Here is a 20,971-nt window from a genome sequence, read left to right as displayed (position 1 = left end):
CAAAGCAATGTCAGATATAGAGTTGCTGCAGGGGTGACGTATTTCTGTAGGCCAACCCGGAAGTTAGCATCGCCCCTGGTTCCCTCCACTAAAAGCCAATGGGAATTGTTCCATGGGGTTTTGGATTACTGCAGAAGATAAACTCTGTGGCAAAACAAAAAGTTTATGATACTCACACGTTTTGTTCAGCGAGATAATCTTCACTAATGAACCACCATTTTTATGATTTTTGAAGCATAAATGGAATCGCCAGAAGTAAAAAGCTAAACAAACTGCACCGCGGTAACCACTGTAGTCTCATTCAGCCACTTGTTAGCAAGTGCCTTTTTTTTAAAAACACGTAAAACCTTCAAAATTCACGAGTGAGGTATCTACTGTTTACTACAACGCATTTTATCGTCATAGCACAAAACATGAAAATCTGTTTTGTTAGCTTGTGTTAACCACAGACCTTATTTCAGGCATCTGACCAAAACCGGAAGTGTAAAAATGCTAACTCATTTCCGGGTCTTAGGACTCATTCCTGCAGCACTCGATTATTAGCATATAAAATGTCATTAGTTGTTCTAAGTTATTTCAGATGGTGGATGGACACGAAATGCTGCACACAGTTATCAGTAAGAACGCTTTAATCCCAAATACAGGTTTGTAGTTTGTCATCAAGTCATATGAGGAATTGACATGTCGTTGACTACAGTGATTGAAATGGGAATTTGTCGCTGATTATTTTTTGAGACAAACGTCGCGACCTCACCGCACAAAAACCAGTCACAGGACTCGCACAAAGACAGAAATATGCAGGCGCATTCTTTCCGCTGCACGTCGGTTCTGTTTTGTAAATCTCAGTCACGAGTCTCATTTCCACTCCCACAGTTGGTCATAAATGGATGTAGAAAGGCCCTCCGTTTGCATATCGATTCTTGTGCCTGCTCCACCAGGAAAGAAGAATCGAACCAAAGAACGGCAAAGAAGGAGTGCAGTTGCGCTGATTGTGTTGCATCGGCGAGGTTCTCCAACAGCACCAGCAGTTGCCATTACACACGGCTGTGGCTCTTTACAGAGCCCCATACCACAAATTCGTCACACGTACCTGTTCATCGTCATTACGGTATCCACAATATCTCAATTGTCATTATGAACATCGGAAGGATGATCAATGATGAATTTATAGTGCTCATATTGACTTGTTTAACTGCAAGGTTACATCTCTGACCTTGTATTTCATGTCCACCTTATTATATCACCCGCGGCCATCGCCTTGAAAACTGTGTGTGCACGTGGTCTGAAGCCCACACATTCTGTCTTAAAAGGCGTACGCATGTATTTTTGTGCAACCACGTGGTTTAATACATCTGGCCCCAGGAGTCAGTGGACAGCCAGGGAGAGACCAAAGACGACGTTAACGTGTCAAGAATGAACTTCCATGCTTAAAGGAGAATGTTTGCTGGCTAACTGTGTATATGAGTATGTGATAGATGAAACTCACTGTCTTGTGTATGTGCATGTTGTTTGCAATGTACCATACAGTATCAACACCCCCCAAATGTCTTCACAACCAATATACCTTTTCTTCTTTTGTACAGTGAAATAATAGGATTCAGTTTTCAATGCATACGTGTTTGGCTTTCAATTGGTCTGTTTTAAAGGAAACGGCAAAAATGAGCTAATGCATGTAGAAACAACAAATACAGATGCTTCCGTACAGGTCACAGGACTCACTGAATGGTTTGCTGAGTACGAAAACAAAGTGAATCCTATGCCATGGCCTGCGCAGTCGCTAGATCTCAACCCGACTGAACACCTATGGGAGATATTGCCCTTCATTATCAGAACCGTTAGTTCAGCAGGTATATATCGTTTACCATGTTCACCGTCTTAGCAGGAACACAGCTGAGGCTGATTGCGATTATTTGCAGGTATTGGACAGATTCCATTTTTCGCCCTGACGATGGTGCTACATGAGAAGTCGTTACAATTCACCCTTGAGGGGAACTTTAAACGTGCCAAATTTCATGTCCTTACAACCATTAGCTGTTGAGACGGTTCACCAAAAATGTCGACTTCATGAACCTCATCAAAGTCACAAGGCGATATGGACATCACGGCAATGCATCCAGTAATTGTTGAGGTATGGACAGACCTACATTGAATGTGGGACAGACAGACATCGAGTGTCAGGCTCACAGTAGTGTGGCTAAAAATACTTCAAATAATTCACACACAGTTCTATGCTATCTGGCCAAGCGACGGATGAAGTGCGGACCAAATCATTTGCTGGTGTCATGATCAATTTGGTATCCCCTTCAACTGTGATTCATTTGGCAAACTTTGGGAAACACAACTTGATGTATGGTTCATTTGGATACAATCTCTGGCCTCAAATTTTCAAAACACGAATGACTAGAAAGCCCTCCGAAACTGCACGTATGTTTTTCTTTTTTTAAAATGCACTCTTTTCACTCAACAGTCATTTATGTCAATCACATCTACTTTCGTCCAGTGAGTGTTAGGCTGTCTCAATAAAACTTCCTGCAGATGTTTCACATAAAACGCCTACTGGAAAAAAATGATTACACAATGTTTGTTTATATATATATATATATATGTTTTTATAATACCTATAGGGATGATGGGTAGAACTACTGATATTGATATTACACCCATAGCTAATCAGCCATAATGCCTGAGCATGTAATGGCATGCTTACCTTTGATTGAGTACTTTTGAGGTACTTGGATCTGACCTCAATATTTTTGTGGTTTTTCTACTCTCTTTTGAGAGACAAAGTTTTAATGTTTCTGAAGTCCAAAAATGTTAATAAAAAGCATTGGTATCGGCAGGAGTGAAGACTCGTTACTAGTATTCAAAACTTTACTTAAGAAAAGTAGCAAAAACACAATGCGAAAGAATGTGAACATTTTCTGTTTTTCTTTCTTTTAATGCATTATGTAAAGTACTTTGAATTGCCTTTGTGTATGAGTAATAGAATGTGCTATACAAATAAACCTGCCTTGCCTTTTTGAGTACCTTTACTACTGTACTCCTTACAGTATTATTTTGTGTTATATTATTTCTGACGCATTTACATGTAAGCAGCATTTTATTGCTGTAACTAAGTATTTTATACACTTTTATACACAAGTTTAATTTACTGCATAGCAATGCATCATATTTCATATGCTTATTATACTTTCTCATTTGATATGCAACCACTAACTACAACTGTGATGGATCAGGGTTAAGGTTGGGTTACTTGAAAAGAACTAGTTCCTGCGACTTGTCGTCCGGCCACGTCAGAAGGCAAAAGTGTTTATAGCTGCAGCAGCAGCACAGCACACATTTCCAGACCGTCCCTGGAAGACATTCAGAGTTGTTGCACTTGGTTGTTCATGTGAAAAGAATGGAGAAGAAAAAAAAGAGAGCTTGCGAGAGTAACGTTCAGATCCTGCCTACTGTCTCACCTCCACACCGCTGACCAGTCACTGCGTGATGAGGCCATGAAAGTCACATTGTCAGTTTGGGGAACATTTCAGAAATTATCCCCCAATTCTGACGGCAGAAAGCTGTGGGCGGAGAGGGTTCCCGAAGCTCTTCGACCATCTGACAAACACTGCCTCCTTTAGGGTTAGGGTTAAAAAGGGTAGTTTTATCCTTTGAAACGTGGCGACGTAGAAGTGTAATGTAGAAATACTAGTGAATGTACTTGCATTGTACCACTGGGTAGTGGCTCATTGTGATTAAGGATTAGTACGTACCAGGTCTGATATGAATTGGTCAAACGTTGCACCACCCTTTTTCTTCCCAGTTTGGAGGGGCCAGTTTGCTGCGCACTGTGCTCCTTGTGGCTGCTAGCTCTGTAACTGTAGACAGCCACATCTGCTCTGGTCCATTTGGAGTCACCAGCCGCTCATTTTCATTGATCACTGAGGATGTTCAGCAGGAGGGTGTAACGTGTGTGTGTAGGTTCACATCACAGTGAGAGGAAACTGGGGAGGAAACACTATATAAGTACATGCTGTATACACACACAGAGTGTATATAGTGTGATACTGGGATGTCAGTGAGCTGCCACAGCCCTGACAGATCTCAGACCAAAGGAATGAGACAGGCAGAAGTTGTCATTTTGGTATTTCAGCTCCCTCTGAATAGAGGGGCTTGAGAATTCATTGCTGGGGTCATGAGAATCGTAAGATCTTGAAATGAGGTCACGTGCAGTTGAGGTTGAGAAACTAACCTACAGTTGAAATATATTGAATAGTCTTTGGTCCAGATAAGAGTCTGAAATCCAGAATCTAAACAATCATGAGACACAAACAGTTCATGGACAAGTAACTAAATCTCCATTGCAAACACCACTACAAAGGAGGGCCATATGAGCGTGCATGGCAGTACTGTCACCCATACAGTGTGCTGTGAAGGCTGATTGCACAACGTCTTATAGCTGACTGATGCTGCCAACTAACTGTAATAAGTTACCATGTGTCCTTTTGCATTCAGTTATTTCAACTATTTCGCTCCATTGTTGACAGTTTTTCTTTTAAATTTTATTTACATTAGCAGGTTATTATTTTTGAACTGTGTTCACTCAGTTATAGAGTGGAGGCAGCATCTCTCTCAACCTTTTTTTTTTTTTTTTTTTTTTTTGAAATTGAGTGTGTTTGACGAAAGTAATGAATCAAACGGGTTGCTTGTTTGATTTTGAAGCTAACTTGTAACCCCTGCTGGCTAGCTTAATGTCGCCTACATTAACGGCATTTGCGCGTGTAGAACACCGGCAAGAGCCCTGGCAGCAGCATTCCCACAGGCTTGAGCCCGGTTTTATATTTGCTTCCTCTTTGCCTGTGTCATTCCTGCTTCGTTTTGTTTTTGTCTCTCTGGCACCGCCAAGTGAGAAGGGTATCTCCGCGTGTGAAGTGCTCCTCCACTCCTTTCTGAAAGCACCCTGCAGTAGCAGCATGGTAATTCTGCTCCTCTATCTTTCCTCTGCATCATGTTTACCTAGCAACAAGCATCACCCGCGGCTGGCCATCCCATTGGTCATTTGAAAACGCACCGGGGACCAATGGCAGGGCTGTTGCCATGGTACAGTGTATAGTTGCCGGGTGGAATTTTGCTGCAAGGCACGTGAGTCTCAGAGTCTGCTTGCCTCCTCGCGCTGCCGTTGTAATCTCCGCTGTCTGGTCGTTAGTACAGCTGAACGTGATTTAATGGAAGCCAGTCAGTAACTCTGTGAAGGGAATTGCTAACGTTTATTCATATATACGCTAATATAGCCGTAGCAACAGCGTTTCAGATCTATCAGCAGACAGAAAGAACATCGGCTGAGCAGACAACAGGAAACGGCTGCATGTAATTCCACAACCTGTTTAAGTCCACTGTAAAGAAGCTGCTTCTCTGCCAGTGCAATATGCTGTATCACTACCTGAAGCAGAGGTTAGAGTGGGGTTTAAAAGCTAGCTGAACGATTTTTTTTTTTACTTCACTGTTTTAAATCAGAAAGCCAAAATCAATCAAAAAAAAACAAAAAACTAAATCTTTAATAAATCGTTTTAAGCTACTCTAGCTCAGAATGAGTTTTAAACTGCTGCAAAATAAAACATCTTTGAGCACCAATAATAATGTAATATAAATTATTATTATTATTATTATTATTATTATATGAAGGTAAAAACTCAGAAAGACAACTAGATTTAGATACTGATGATTTTTAACTGCACACAAGAGCCTTAAACACATATGCAGCAATGTGCATTTATTTATTACTGTAAATTATAGCAGTCCTCGGACAGTATATTTATCAATGTGAATACTTACCAATATTTAATTAAAACATGGGCTTTTTGAATAGAAATTCCAGTAAATTATTTGAAATAATCTCTCTTGCAAAACTGATAACTCGAGAGATTTCTAAGATTTCTATTCAGGGCATTGAGTCATCATATATATTATCTTATAAAGGTGTTTGAAAAGTGCCAAAATATTAGCTTAATGATTTTTAAACTAGATATAAATGTTGCACTTTATTCTTTCCACCAGGGGGATTTCAGTTCCATTTGTTTGTTAATGGCATATCTCAAAAACCACATTTAAAAAAAAAAAGAAGTTTACTGTTGAAGGGCCTTTGGTGGGTATCAGTTAATATAATTATTTTAGTGAACCCTCTTATAACTAGCAGAGAAACCACAGAACAGTTGTGTAGGTCAGCCACTGTACTATATGAATGTCTTGTCATCATCCGCACACACACACTTGTTCACCTGTTGCTCATCTATCTGTAATTGTGGAGCTAAGATAATTGTGGGGTATGCATGGCATGATGAGAGTAGAAGTGTGGTACACTCCCATGTTTCTCACTCAGTGCAAACAGACCATATGCACACAGTAGCTTGTGAAAAGCTGGCCGAGAGTAGAGTTCAGCTTCTGTCTCATTTCTGTGTGTCCCAGCCACCTTCTTGCGTCCTGTGTATCTGATGGCATGTCATAAAATGATGACAAAATTAGTGTGCAGGTGAAATGAAAACTGTGAAACTGTTTTGGCCTAAACAGCGTGTCCGATTGTCTTCAAATGTAGTTTCAAAATGTTATGGTAAACATGGAGGCACTATGCCATATGACCATTATGTAAAACTCTACATATGTTCAATGGCAAAACACCTTCACAAAATACAGAAAAACGCCTAAGTGTAGAATTTGAAATCAATGTCTCATGTAAGGAAAGAAATGACGAGTTAATTATTTTTGTGATGGATTGCTTTTGCAACAGATGGGAGATGATTTTTGATGTATGAAAGTGGTCACTCGCACCTCTTCATTCATACTTCCTATGTGTTTTGAGAAAAACTCCATCCTGTCTTTGTATCGTTTGGTTTAGGGTGTAAACCATGTTTTTCTCTGTTAAAACAAATGGTATCAAACCATCATTCTGGCGTGGCTGGACGGACCTCCAGATCCAAAGACTATTCCGGCATTTGCACCCGGCGCTGTATTTAAACCCTGCAACACTCGCCAAGTTCAATTTCATTTGGATCATAGTGGAGCCCCCAGGGTGGCAATCACACTGAAAGAGTCACTAAAAACGTGACACCATCCGTTGTCTTCCTATGGAACTGTGTGTGTGGCATGCACGTCTCCTTTTCGACATGCTCCTGGCTCCCACTCGGACCAGACAGACCCAGTCACCCTGAGCTGGGCATTAGGCACTTTTGAAGCATGCTCACCTGTAGTGATACATCCATATGTGATTAACCACATAACGTACTTTGCTACTGTGCTGTGTTGTTGCTATAATGTTCCCTGCTGCTTGTTTCGGACTTATCTCCTGAGAAAGATCATTTTAATGCACGCTCTATAATTATAGCATGTTATTGGGCCATGCTATCTTATTTTAGCTGTGACTGGTCAGCTGTTTTTCAGTGTGTGGGAGTGCGGTGATTTGAACCATGGGTTCTGGAGCCCGGAGCTTGAGTAGATTACCAAGGAAAGCTGCAGGAACTGGAGTCAAAGGGACATTACAAAGCCAGAATGCAGTAACGACACTTGCTGAGGTTTGGAATTTATCTCAGTTTCACAAACAAAATAGATTTAGAAATAAATCATAAAGATTTCTAAATTACACTTTGCTTGAATTGAACCAAATGTGTTATTATGGGAGCTCACCATTATAAGGCTTTATGTACAGTATTAGTGTATCAAGGCTCACATACTGTATCACCTCAAAATAACAAAAGCAATATGGACTACTAAAGATTAAAATCCCATTAAAAAGAAAAAAAAAAGAAGTCAAATGGCACACATTTCTCAGTGCAGTGAGTCGCATTGGAGGGTGAATTTTCCTTTAAGGAGCTGTCAGCTGGTTTATGACACTGTTTGTGTGCTGAGCTGTTCCCAGGCAGCATTGTGCCTGATTTAGCCGGAATGCTCGGATAGCAACAGTAACAACTTTTAGCTTTGGCTGGGGTAGCGAGGAGAAGTCACACATCTCAGCTGTAGAGAGTCACTCAGTGACCATGTGCTTATGGAAGCCTTTTGCCCCGCTCTCTCTCTCCCCGCTCCCCGTCTGTATCTCCACACAGCCCCCACCCCCACTCCCACCCCCACCCACACGGTCTCCCCCTCCCTCTTTCCATTTCTACCTGACATCTTCAAACTATTTCCGCGTCATTCCTGCCTCGCGCCGTTTGAAGAGACACTGGGAATCTAAGCCGAACGCCCCTCCCACAGACCCATCCGCCACCCAATTACAGCCAGGGACGGGACTTTATGTAGCCAATAGCAGTGCAGCTGCCGGAGCGTCGGGTAGCAACAGAGCCCGTGGAGGGTGCCTGCTGAGTGAGGGGTAGAGGCTGCGTTCACCCGAGTACAGCGAGAGTACAGAGAAGTTGAAACATTTTCAAAGATGAATGAACAAAATGAGCCTTTATGTGTTACACGGCAGCAATAACAAAACCTAGTTGCCCGCGCATTTTAGTCACGTAGAAGGTTATGACATTAAAAACGTCCACAATCAACGTTTGTGTCAGCTGTCTTAAACTTAGTCCACTTAAAACTAGTAATAACGGAATAACGATTGTTGCAGTTATCGAGGCATAAATCAGTTGTATGGTGTAAGCACGCCACAACATTTTTTTTTTCAGATTTCTGAACTGTATTTATTCCATTACACCTATATTATAGTAAACCATTACGAATTTTCAAGATATGACTGTGACGTTATCGTGTCACGTTCCGGGCTCATAAGTATAGAAGAGTAATACCTATCAGTGACCTCGTAGGAAGTGGTTATAAGTACACATCAAACCGTGTTTTGCCAGAGCTTTAGCCATAAACTTGTACGAAAGGGTTTGAAGTAAAGGTTGTCTATGTATGCGTGTATATAAAGTTCCAGTATATATATCCCACTGTTACTATAAATGGACAGGACAGGAGAGGTCTGCTTGGAAGAGACCACTGCGGTCAGATGGAAGGTTACTGTCCGGCTAACTCACTTTGGGTTGTTCGTAACGTTCCATAAAATCAGTCGGCCTCTCACTGGTGGTTGATGTGCAATTCTTCGTGACATTTTTGCGAATGTCCTGTATTCTATGTCACGTATGTGGATCTGTCCTGGGGGTTTTTAAAAAAAGGTTTTTATCAGTACTATGTGAGGCTGCGCCAGACAGACCAGCTCCGACCCCTGCCACAGGCATATGGTATAGTCCCTATGGCAGGGTGGGGAGGGGTGGGGAGGGGAGGGGGTCCGTGTGGGAGAGGAGCACAGATTCCGCCTAACGGAGAAGCACGGAAAGGGAAACGGGCGAGAAACGAGTCGAAATATCGCCCTTGTGAAGGTTTCCAACTTGAAGAAATTAAAAAAAAAAAAAAAGAAAGAAAAAAAAAAAAGAAAAGAAGCAAAAGTCCCCCCCTCCCAACACACACACACTTCTGAGAAGGACATTAAGTGTGAGAGAAAGAGCGGAAGCGGACGGAACAAGAGGCGCGTCAGGAAAGCGACCAAATGCGTCTGACGGAGAGCTCAGGAACTTCACTGGATTCGGTTTCTTTAGTTCGGGACGGTAGTTGGTTGCGGTTCAGACGCCGTCGGTGATCCCGCTCGTGTGATTACCTCGGAGGCCGGGCTTCTTCCTGCATCGAGTCGCGCTTTGGTAAACAAAAGACAACATCGGAGTTTGGAAGTATAAATGCGAGCCGTCGGCGGCTTGGCCTGTGCGTTTCTTCAACACGGGGAAACCTTTGGCATCGAACCCCCAGATACTGGATCTAAACTTTTGCCTCCCGACTGCGTCCCCAGTTTTACTCCCAAGGAAAAACTAAAAAGGGTTTCAGTTGGGGCGCAGTGTCCCCGCTTGTTCCGCACGGCCCCGTGATTGTGGATAACCAGCTGAGGGGAACTTTCTCTGGAACTGCGCGTCTCTGTGAAGGCAACACGTTGCGGTGGACTGGTTTGTTTACATGTATTTGTGCAACTGCCTGTAGTCACAGAGACACCCTCCATAGTGTATGGGGATTACATTATTGTCTGGCTTTTATAAAAGGGCTCCTTTTCACCCTGGCAGAGGCCAGCCGCCCTCTGCTGTAGGCGGGTGAAGGGGAGCTGAGTGACTGCAACATACACACACACACACACACACACACACACATACATAGAGGCTTGGTGGAGCTCTGGCTGTACAGGCTCAGTGACGTTGCCAGTGGAGGTTCTGTGTGTGTGTGTCACTGGATTAATCTGAGTGATAACATCACTCTACACTGCTGTACTGTGTCCAGTGACGAGTCCCCCTCCCAGAAAGCGCCAGTAATTGGAGCTATTTTTAGCTTAAGGGATGGGGTAAAAGCAGGCAGCTGGAAACCCAACTCCCCCTCCACCTCCTTCTCTTCCACCCCTTCTATCGCACTACCTCGCTCAGCCCACCTGGCAGTATGCTGGGCGAGCCTGGTTAGCACAGACTTGACTTGCAGCTAGTGCTTTACAAGTAGCCTGGAAGAAGAACAACATTTGGATGAACTTATTCTGTTGAGATCTCTTGGAACCATACTGACCATGGAGTCTTGGTAACCTGGGAATACTAGCTGTACTGTACTCTACTGGACACATAAACCCTGTACTGGATTACTACTAAGATGTCTGAAGAACTACTAGCCATGTACTTGTGGTTAAACCTGCCCTGGGCTAAGTGAACCTATCATAAGCAAGTAGAGTCTATGCCTTTACCCTTTGGACCTTTTAGCTCAAACACTTAATCTGAGTTAGCCACTTGTTAACACACTGTAATAGAAGAAAGGCCTACTTAAAATATCAGTCACCAGCGACCTGGAGCGGTACGAGCCTCCAGCACACAGAAAGAATGCATGAAACTGCCGAAACCAACAAAAACAAAAAGCTAACTTGACTTAACCAAATATTCTACCCTCCCCCCACTCCCCAGACCCACAGAGAAACAGAATATATATGTAGAATGAGAGATCTATATCTATAGTGTAACTCCACAGAAGACAGAGATTACATCCTTTATATTTTTTACTTCAGAGAGACAAGCTGCCTGTTCACCAGTTGGTTGCCTTAGAAACCACAGTCACAAAAAAAAAAAAAAGAAAAGAAAGAAAAGATAAAGAAACAAGCCAGAGAAGACGGTGCCTTTTTGATTGGTTGGTTAGGTTTCCCACCATTTCAAGATTCATAGATTTTTTTAGTTGGATGTAAACTGTTGAAGCAAACTCTGGGATTGAAAACACATCTGATGACAGTTCCCTAGACCCCCAACCCCTCACCCCTCCACAAGCTCCTCGCACCTGTCAGAGAGGTTTTTTTTGGATTGACAGTATTTCCCTGCTGGATTGAACAATTGCCAAGCATTTCCATGGTGATCACGTCATCATCCGTGGAGGACAAGACTGTGCCCTCGTGCAGGATGGTCCAATCAGAACCCTGGATCACCTCTGCCCTGCTGCGCAAGAACAAGAGTCAGTACACAATATCACACACATACATACACACAGTGAAAACAGTGTATACTTCATAGTGTAGCCTGAAGTGTGTGTGTGTTTGTGTGAAGCTATTGTCATGGAAGGGTGTGTGTAGTTTGTCAGTATAGTATGATGATTATTTTTGTTTCTGTCAGTAATGTACAGAGAATGGATGTGTTTTAGTTAAAGCTACAGTAGGTGATATTATTGAATCACAATTTTGGTTGAAATAACAAATTTTGACCATTGCATGTCACTAACAGTATCTAATTGAAGGGATCCTTTAAAAAAAAAAAATGTGTGTCTGTGGGCACCCGCCCCCTTGCTATTTCGTCTTTTAAAAAACTGGACCAGCTCTGAATAACAACCAATCAGGGCTAGCTAGCACAGAACTGGCCAATCACATCGACTCTGTACGAGCAAGGGCTTCTACAGAAGGTTCCACCTTCCGGATTGGAGTGTGAATCAAAACGGTTGGCAAGAGGAGAGGAATCAAAACACAGAACCCCAGATTAGATATTGTTAGTGATGTGCAATGGTAAAAAAAATTAGCTATTTAAACCGAAATTATGATTCAATAATATTGCCCACTGTAGCTTTAATATGTCACGATGGTGGCGTGTGAATGCCAGTATGACAACATGTTGCAGTGGCGCTGTGTGTGTGTTGGTGGTGAGTGGTAACGTTGACGTTTTTAATGCATGTGCGTGACAGTTCCATCAACAGCCTGATTTGTTTCTGATTTTTTGGTCGGTCAGTCACGCTCACTGAGGGACGAGCACCTCTACACACATTGGACATCACTTTGTTTGAGTACTCCTGCCTTCATTCACAACATGAACCTATGCCAGTGGTTTACGAACCCACTGGGTCATGATCCAAAAGTACTTTGAAGTATAGTGAATTTCTAGAGCTCTTTTTTTATTAATGGCCCTACAAGGTGCAAACAAATACTCAGTGGCAATGCTGGCTCTGTTGGCCACGTGGCCATTGTCGAGTTCCTTCCGTAGCAGAGACTGAGAAGAAGCTAGCTCGCGCCACAACATTATCAGTTTACACAGAATATATTGAACTCGGACTCCGAACATTTTCTATTTTAGTTCTCACTTGGTGAAATACGGTCGAAGGCGCAGCTCAGTTAGCAAGAAGGTCCTGGGTTCTGAATTTGAATTGCTCAGTTAGCCCGTGTGTGGACTGTGACCTGTTGTTCAAGGGGAAAACTTGGACATTGGGGGGGGGGGGGGGGGAGACACGCAAAGAACAACTGGGCAATGACACCAAGTTCACAGGTGTGTAGTGGTCATCTGTAAATGTGTTCTTTGCAGTGGCTATTGTCATTCAAATGCTCATTAATGTGTAATGACAGAAGTTCCTAGTGGCCTGTGTATGTCTGATGTCATTCATCAAAGGCTAGTTATTGATTCTCATAGTTTCGTGAAACCGCCTGGCCTTTCCAAGTGGCTCCAAATGGTGTTATTGTTGGCGCGGTTGTCGCAAAGACACCCGGATCGCTTCCCGTTCTCTCCAGAGTCTAAAAACTACCAACAACACACAAAGACACACATCCAAATTTCTGTGAAGAAACAATCGCCACCACTTTGGAAATAAGAGATAAAGAAAATAAGCATGTTTATATTGAGTAATAACATAGTTTGAGTATTGCTTCACGCAAACAAGTAACTACTGCGAGCAGCCTGGCTACTGGTCCAAAGCAAGAAACAACCGTAATCCGAGCTAGAAACCCTGATCTCAGTGCTGTGATAAAGGCAGAGAAGTACTAATAAGTAGGCAGGTCTTGTTCCTTCCTGATCCAGTAGTAAGAATGCCAACTGAATGTCGGTCTGGAACCCTCTCAAGTCCCGGGGCGCTCTCTCCGTCAGTGAAAGCCCGTCCGAGCTTCACTCTCGTTTTACTTCTGTTTTCTACGGTGTCCAGTCACTCCGGTTCTTCCACCGTCCACTACATGGTCATAGCTACCGACAGTTACCGCGGAAAACTTAAACGCTGTCCTCTTTTTTTTTTAAAGAACTTTATTGAAACAATTACACAACAAGTTTACAACAGCTGGCGTTAAAGCCATGGATGTATAAAGGGAAGGTTAAAGAGCTATCCTCTGTATGTTGTGGTTGCAGTGGTTGACGCTCTTCCTTTTGTGGCGTAAATCGAGCCTTCAGTTTCCCGGCAGATCGTACCCGGCGGCAGACAGACCTGCACAGTGGAAAGTGAGGCTTATAGGCAACCAATACCAATGCAGATGGTGTCATTATTCGATAGAAATTACATTGCGCAATCAACATTTACTTCATAATGATAAGTCAAAGAAAAAACCTCTTGCCTATTGCCACTTTAATGTAGAAGGACGCGTGATTGTATCTTCAAAAGTTAGAAAATCGCTAAAAAAGGTTTTACACCTTTTTTTAGGTGTAAAACCTTTTGTCCATAAAGTCTTTATAAGCCAAATTAGGGATGCTAATTGTATAGACTTTTGCAATAGGCTAATTAATGATAATGAAAAGCAGCCAACAGGTGAACAAAACAGAAACTTGCAGTCACATTTTTCAGACCCCGGATAGTCCTAAAATAAAACAGGCCAGGTCTCCCTCAGTCCTGACTCACGGACAGCTTGTCTACTGGTTCTTATTCAGAAATACCAGAGAGAGAGAACACCCGCTCAGATGGTACCGACGTCCGGGGGAACGCAGGGATGGCGCTTCGCTAGAGCGGCCAGCCTCGGGAAGAACTGTCTGAATACTTTTCACTTTTGTTTACTTTTGTTAACCACACAGCTCACACCGAAAACCAAAGGGTTCATCAACCCGCCTTCCCTCAACATAAACAAACATAAACTTGGTGAAAACTAAAAAAATCTTAAGACAAAAAAGGCTGCTGTTTCTCTGTATATTCCAAAAGTTTGACTGGTCACACTCCTGGTTAAATGTATCCTATGACCGTTTGCCAGAAGTCCATGGTCCAGACTACTGAACCCTCATAGACTTTATTCAACGTCACCTGTGACATCACTCTAAGTGTGTGAGTGCAGGAGCGTGTGGGCTCCAAACGTTACCTGGACAGAGTCAAAGTGCTATATTTCTTGGCTATGTCGTACTTGTTGGCTTTCTGTTGTGCATTCAGTTCTAGCAGCAGTTCTTCTGTCAGACTAAATCGACATATATGAGGCCAGACATCGCAACATAGTAAGAAACGACAAGGTTTATGCAGTGCCACTGTCGTTGCTGTTTTAAACTTCACAGCGCTGTGCACTGTAGGCCCGCAGAGGTGTGGGCTCATGAAAAGTGTGCATAAAGGGCTTAAAGTAGTCCCGACTCTTTTTGCCGATTTCACAGTGGGGACAGCCCTGAGCCCTGCGAAGTCTGTGAGTGCGTAAAGGAGGGACATGGGAACTGGGCACTCTAAAGGGTCTGTGTCAGCGGGGGCCCCCCCCCCCCGACTCATTTGGTGGTGAACTAATGTTTATATGTAAAGTAACTTGAAGTTTCTTTACTGCGAAAGCACCTCGATTATTATTATTATTTTTTTTACAGTTTAGGCAACCTTGAAACTTTAGTTTGAACATGTGATGAAGATTGATATGATATGAAGACAGCTTGTCCTATGGACATGAAGAAAGCTGTTTGTAAAGTTTGTATCTGTACACAATACCAACTCTTCCATGTTCCTAGACACATTTATGTCCTCAGGTCATTGTTGTAGCCAAGGCATGTTCCATTTATTATGATTTCTTTACAAAATCGGCCCCCTTAATAAACACGGAAAGACAGAATCAACTTCTGTAAGCCATTTAAGATGTAATGTAAATGCTGGTTTAATACAGTACTTCTGGTTTTTTTTTGTTTTGTTTTTTTAAATCCGTGCGTAACCAGCTTGTCAAACAAGTGATTATGTTTTCTGATTTAGAATATTTCTAGCGTCACATAGTATCTGGATCAGTCTGTCAGTCTGTTGAATGTGCTGATTGCAGATCAGAATCGCAGAGTAAAACTGCAACACATCATAGTTAATTTCATTTTGCTCTCAAAGCTTCACAAGCGTCAGTCATGTCATCCTCCGGGATGTGCTTCAACTGTCGGTGACGGTTCCGAAACACGTGATAAATACAGACTCTGATAGCTTTTTTTTTTTTTGTCTTGTTGTGCTTCTTTCCGTCAAGCTGACATTGTACCTGACTCGCTTCTATATGACTTATGTAACCTCCAGATACTTCAGTCCAAATTAGTCACTCAACTATCACTGCTCCTGGTCTTGGTTTCTATGTTGGTAATTATTCGTTGTCACTCATCTTACTAATTCCTTCAAATATATAATTTTTATTTGTGAAGGAAAGGAAGAATGAAGTCAACGTCTGCTGATCACAGCATTCTTTTTGACACATTTAGGCATTGAGAGGCTGTCTCTTTTTAAAAAAAACCCATCTGATTCAGTTATTTAGCCAGTTATTTAACATCATACCACACTATACTACACTATGTATATATATATTTTTTAATTAGATGAAATTGATGATTATCTCTGCATTCTCTGCACACTGTGATTTACTTGTCCATCCAGTATCTTTAGCCCCTACAGATTGTACAGAGCTCAGCCTCCAGGCCTTTTAATCACATGACACTTGTTTAAGCGTCTTTGCACTGGCGTCTTGTGTACAGCAGGATGGACTTCAACACGTTTGTCGACGAGTTGTGAGGCTTCCTAGTCTGGCTCCTTGCTGTATTTTTGGACATTTCAACCCCATTTGAGCCTGTGCAGAAGTCTTCATCTGTTTTCGAGTCCAGGATTAAAACTAAGGAGCCCCCCTAGCCTTTGTTTTTAGGGCCCAGAGGCTCTGGATCGATCTGCCCGGGGGGGGAAGTAACAACGTGGTTTTGTCAGAGAGAGCATCTCGATTTGACTTGATTTGTTATAGTTTTTAACATCTTGTGATGCTCTCTGAAGAGTTCTCTAAAAGTAAAGATATTATCCGTGCTGATTGGTGTGGACATAGCGTTTGTCATCAAGGTTCCCCCAGTTGCCGGGCACTGTTCAGCCAGGTGTCCCCCTCCTTTGTTATTATTGACTGACTGGTTATTGCAGTCTGTACACTTCCTTTCTGCCTGTACTGCTAGTGTGAACACTTATTTTTTTTCAGTCGTCCATGTCGAGTGCCGTTTGACGAACAGATACGCTCCTGTCTTAATCAATACAGCTGTCAAACCATTTTTTTTTTCCACAAGTCCATTTTCTTCCGTTTTATGCACGTTACTACAGTGACTGTGTGCTCTGAAACGCAGGTGACCTACACTCAATACTGTGCCTGAACGCATCATCATCATGTGTGGACACTGACGGAAGACTGAAGCTGCTGCTAATGTGCTGCTCTCGCTGCTGCTCCTCCTCCTGTGTAGACATGGTGTTAGCCTCACCCCCTCCAGCCAGCTATCATTTATCCAACTACGTACATGTGACCGCTCTTATTCTGTGTATTTACGAGCGCTAGAACAGAGCAGTTTTTTGGGGGTTTTTTTTTGCCTTGGCTTGTTCAGTTGCCAACTGTGGTCAGTCAGTGGCTCAGGAACAGTATGTGACGATGGGTGGAGCAGCCTCAGCCTACAGTCTGCCTCAGTGTGCTGAACAGTTCAGACTACAGGTCTTTCTTTTACACACACAGATATCACTGTGATTGCTCTGTCTTTGATTCGCATATACACTCAGTTTCCAGTTTATTAGGCACGCATATCTAATGCAGCAGTCCCTCAATAGACCCGCCCCTCATGAAGGTGCTAGTTTTCAGTTTTTGTTAAAACTGTTTTAGAGACGTGTTTATGTGTCGATCAAGCGGATTCATATTTCAGTCTGGACCAAAGTGGGGGATGGACAGACCAACACTGCCACCCCTGGAGCCACAACGGTAGCATGGCTAAGAAATACTGAATGGGTGCTGGTTCAATTCTGCTTCTAAGAGGGTTCAGTCTTTGTCGATCTTGGTCTTGACTCGGGTGGTCCTGACTGGAGCTCCGTGCTCATGTGTTTGTTCGGCTGTGGAAATGATGTTCTTTTCTTTGTTGGGGGTTTATTTAATTTATTTATTTATATAGAAATGACTACATCTGTATTTACAAGTTAGCAAGTTGCTATTAACACCTGATGTCATGCTGGCATTTACCTGGGATACTCCAAAACAGGGAGCAGGACCAGTCTCAAAAGAGACGCTGGAGGTGGCTTTTGATCGTGTTGGTCTTATGTGATGTAGGTGAAAACTTAAGCAGCAACAACACTTTTCTTATATTCCCCATTGTGTTGTGGATTAAAGGCTGTATTCATTCTTACGGCCTCTCACTGTGTGTCAGTTATGACTGTGACAGACACCAAGTACGTTGTGTGTTAGGACCAGACTGGTATGTGTTGCCCAGTCAGGTCAGTAAGTTTTAGACTCAGTATGCTTCCAAACTGTAGCTCACTTACACACGTCATCATTTTAAAACACACACATACACAATGGTTAGAATCATCTCAACGACGTCTTTGCAGTAATGCATTGGCTTTGTGTTGCTGTATTGGATAGTTGACATGTTCAGAACTGAGTGTAACTGGACCCGTCATGTTAGTGGGTGGATCACGAAGCCCAAGTTAGCTTCAGCACCATATTTGTCTGGAGGGGATCTGTAAAAGATTTGTTTATAGGGTTTAAACCAGGGGTTTAATCGCGAGTTTAGCAAATAACTCAACATATAAATGCTTTTGTGTGTGTGTGTGTGTGTGTGATCGTCTCAGCATACACTGTATTTGTTTTATTGGTCTTTCGCTCAGTCTCCAAACGGCTCAGACTTGGACTGACACAACTTTAGTGGTCTTGCCTGCAGTTGTCTTCAAACAGATCTGTGTGTACACACTGGTAGTAATGAGACCCTTCTTCAAGGCCGCGTTGCACAACTGTTGGTTCACTCCGTCGGTGGCTCAGTATTGTTTTTCATCAACTAGCAGCTCGTTTCTGACCGTACTCTTATGTTGCTGTGCTGTCCGCAGTGACTCCTCACTGTTAACCCTAAATATCGTTGCATCATTGTGCATCAACACAGCGCCGATGGAGAGATGAAACGGTCGGCAGAAACCCGAGAAAATGTCTCTGACTGACTGAGACACACCAAGCAAGGAAGGAGGGGAGATGGGCGTGAGGGATGGAGGGATGTATGGATGGTGGAGAAGAGAGAATCAGATTCGGAGGTGGAGAGGTTTCAGAAAAGCAGGAAGGATGATGAAGGAAAGGGGGAGGAGAGAGCGGCTGGTAGGGTGGGTTGGGTTGCTAGGGGAGAGTATGTCAGACCGCTGCTGCTGAGAGCCAGCCTGCCATTGGAAGCTACTTGCTTAGCAGGAGAGAGGCGGAAGAGGAGAGGGAGAAGTAGCTAATGAGTATTGTAGGCTGGTTGCTGAGACAGCACTGGGTTTATTTATAGAGCGCTGGCCAGCCAGCCCTTAGATACCAACAGCGAATCAGCTGACAGAGAAAGAGGGGGCCCCGACCAATGGCAGCGTAAGAAGGGGGATGCCAGATTGAGGAAGTGCTGTGAGTGCCTCTCAGTCTCTTAAAGAGACGGTGCAGATTTCTCAGTACTAGGCAGATATTCTCTCTCTCTCTCTCTCTCTCTCTCTCTCTCTCTCTCTCTCCCCTTTCTCTCTCTCTCCAGCAGTGTCATATCTGTAAGCAGGCCAGGACCCAGAGCACCACAACAGTCCCAGTGACAGTGATTGGATTACTTTTCTCGAGCTTATCACACGACAGAACACAAGCACATACATGCAGTTTCAACACAGAGGTTCGAAACTGCTGAATGGCGTTAAGTTCACAAAGAGAGACTCATTTAGGCACAGAGCTCTATTTAAAATCTCAAGGAGCCATTTGGAAGAAGATGTTTAGCACTGTATATGGTAGATAATGGTGGTGAAGAAGCTATAATTACATGTTCGCTGAGAATGTCTGCCCTGGATTATGTTGTAGTGATATTAAAATAGACCTAAGACTGTTCTGTATGTAAGCACTGCATTACGGCTGGGTTTTTCTCCTCATGTAAATCTTAACGTTGGCCTTTTACCCAAAGACCCAGTATAGCCCGCTTTAGCTGCTCTGGCCTGCGATATTGTCAACAAGCCCGGCAGCAGGGCCAAATCCACGGCAGACTCCTCCGTCAGCCGAGCTGATTGGTTCGCGCGAGTGAATAGAGAGAAAACAGCGTGGTTTTCTTGGATTTTTTAAGTCTGTCCGTGTTCTGCCCTCGGTACTCCTACTGCAAACTGTATTTCCTGCTGCTGCTGCCGCGGCTTCACAATAAAAGCTTCAGACATGCACATAGAGATAGAGATTTTACCTTTAGCTGGTCAGTGACATGTGCTACTTACTGTTTTTCACAACATGGATTTTTGTCGCTGATGTTGCATTTACACAAGCCCCACATGTCACATGTATCGCTTTGAACAGTATTTCTCACTGTATGCCATAAGCTTTCTTTTATTACTGCCGCCCCCTCGGTTGTGGAAACTCATTCTTGTAACCCATCTTCTCTGTGTGACGGTTAACACGCTAAAGCTCAAGAACACGTTAGCTACATTGAATACAAACGATGAGATCAGTTCTGCTCAATGAACACACTTGTATGATAGTGCCATTCTGTGCAATATAAATGATAGAACAGTCTATATCACAAGACTGACAGCGAGTTAGTGCACCTGTTGATCTTTTCAAATCGAAAAACTCGAAACGGACAGCGGCTTTTCCTCTTTGCATACAGAGCTGCCTTATTTTGAAGCACATTTATAAATACCGACATTACATTTTGTTGTGGACACATCCCGCACCACATTTTAAAGCACTTACCAAGCAGATACCAAGACCGGCGACCTTCATCGCTCCTCTCCAGTCCAGCAGCTGAACTGGAGGAGCTGGTCAGCAGCTGGGCCAATCCCTGTCCGTCATTAATTATGCAGTAAGCTGTATTCTAACCTGCACTGTTTTAGGTAGCTAGCTCGCCTGCTGTGCGAGGACAGTTGAAAGGTGATTTGACCAGAATAATATAACAAACAGTCAACCCAACAATTAGCTTAGCATCACTCACTTGAGTCACGATGATCTGCGGCGTGTGTTGGCCGACCAACATTTGTTTACATTGAAAGGTCAAAGAATAACTAATGCTGCACACTGATTGGTTATTACAGAAGCTTCTCCCTGATTGGCTAGGAAATATCTCTTTGGTATATTTCCTACAGAACGATTTGACTGACAGTTAGCCATCATATTGTTGTGCTGACCACCAGCTGTAACTTACGGAGTGTGTCCGGCCCAGTGTTGACCCATGTCGCAGCCAACTTCAGCGTGCTGAACTGGCATCAGAAGAAGTCGGTATCAAGCTCTGTGATTGGCTGTGTTGTGACTCACTGATTCACCCATTTAGCGCTTTTTTTTTTTTTTTTTTTTACCTTTGAAGATTTGGCGACAGACTTATCAGATTATTCTTGAATTTTTCATGCA

At 43.1% G+C, this 20,971-nt stretch overlaps 1 protein-coding gene across 2 annotated transcripts in view; it reads left to right on the top strand.

The window, feature by feature from the left end:
- Positions 1–20,971, top strand: part of dyrk1b (dual-specificity tyrosine-(Y)-phosphorylation regulated kinase 1B) — a 48,352-nt gene that overhangs the window by 12,597 nt on the left and 14,784 nt on the right. Inside the window, exon 1 of one of the 2 annotated variants that reach the window (XM_070911557.1) lies at positions 8,679–11,457. The exons of the other annotated variant lie outside the window; for it this stretch is intronic. Coding sequence (XP_070767658.1) covers positions 11,355–11,457 — 103 coding nt within the window. The 5' untranslated portion in view covers positions 8,679–11,354. Of the gene's footprint in view, positions 1–8,678; positions 11,458–20,971 lie in introns of those variants that run through there. 2 annotated transcript variants of the gene reach the window in all.

This window comes from Enoplosus armatus, chromosome 9, assembly GCF_043641665.1.
Source record: "Enoplosus armatus isolate fEnoArm2 chromosome 9, fEnoArm2.hap1, whole genome shotgun sequence".
Lineage (NCBI taxonomy): Eukaryota > Metazoa > Chordata > Actinopteri > Centrarchiformes > Enoplosidae > Enoplosus > Enoplosus armatus.
This window is presented reverse-complemented; position numbering and strand designations above follow the sequence as displayed.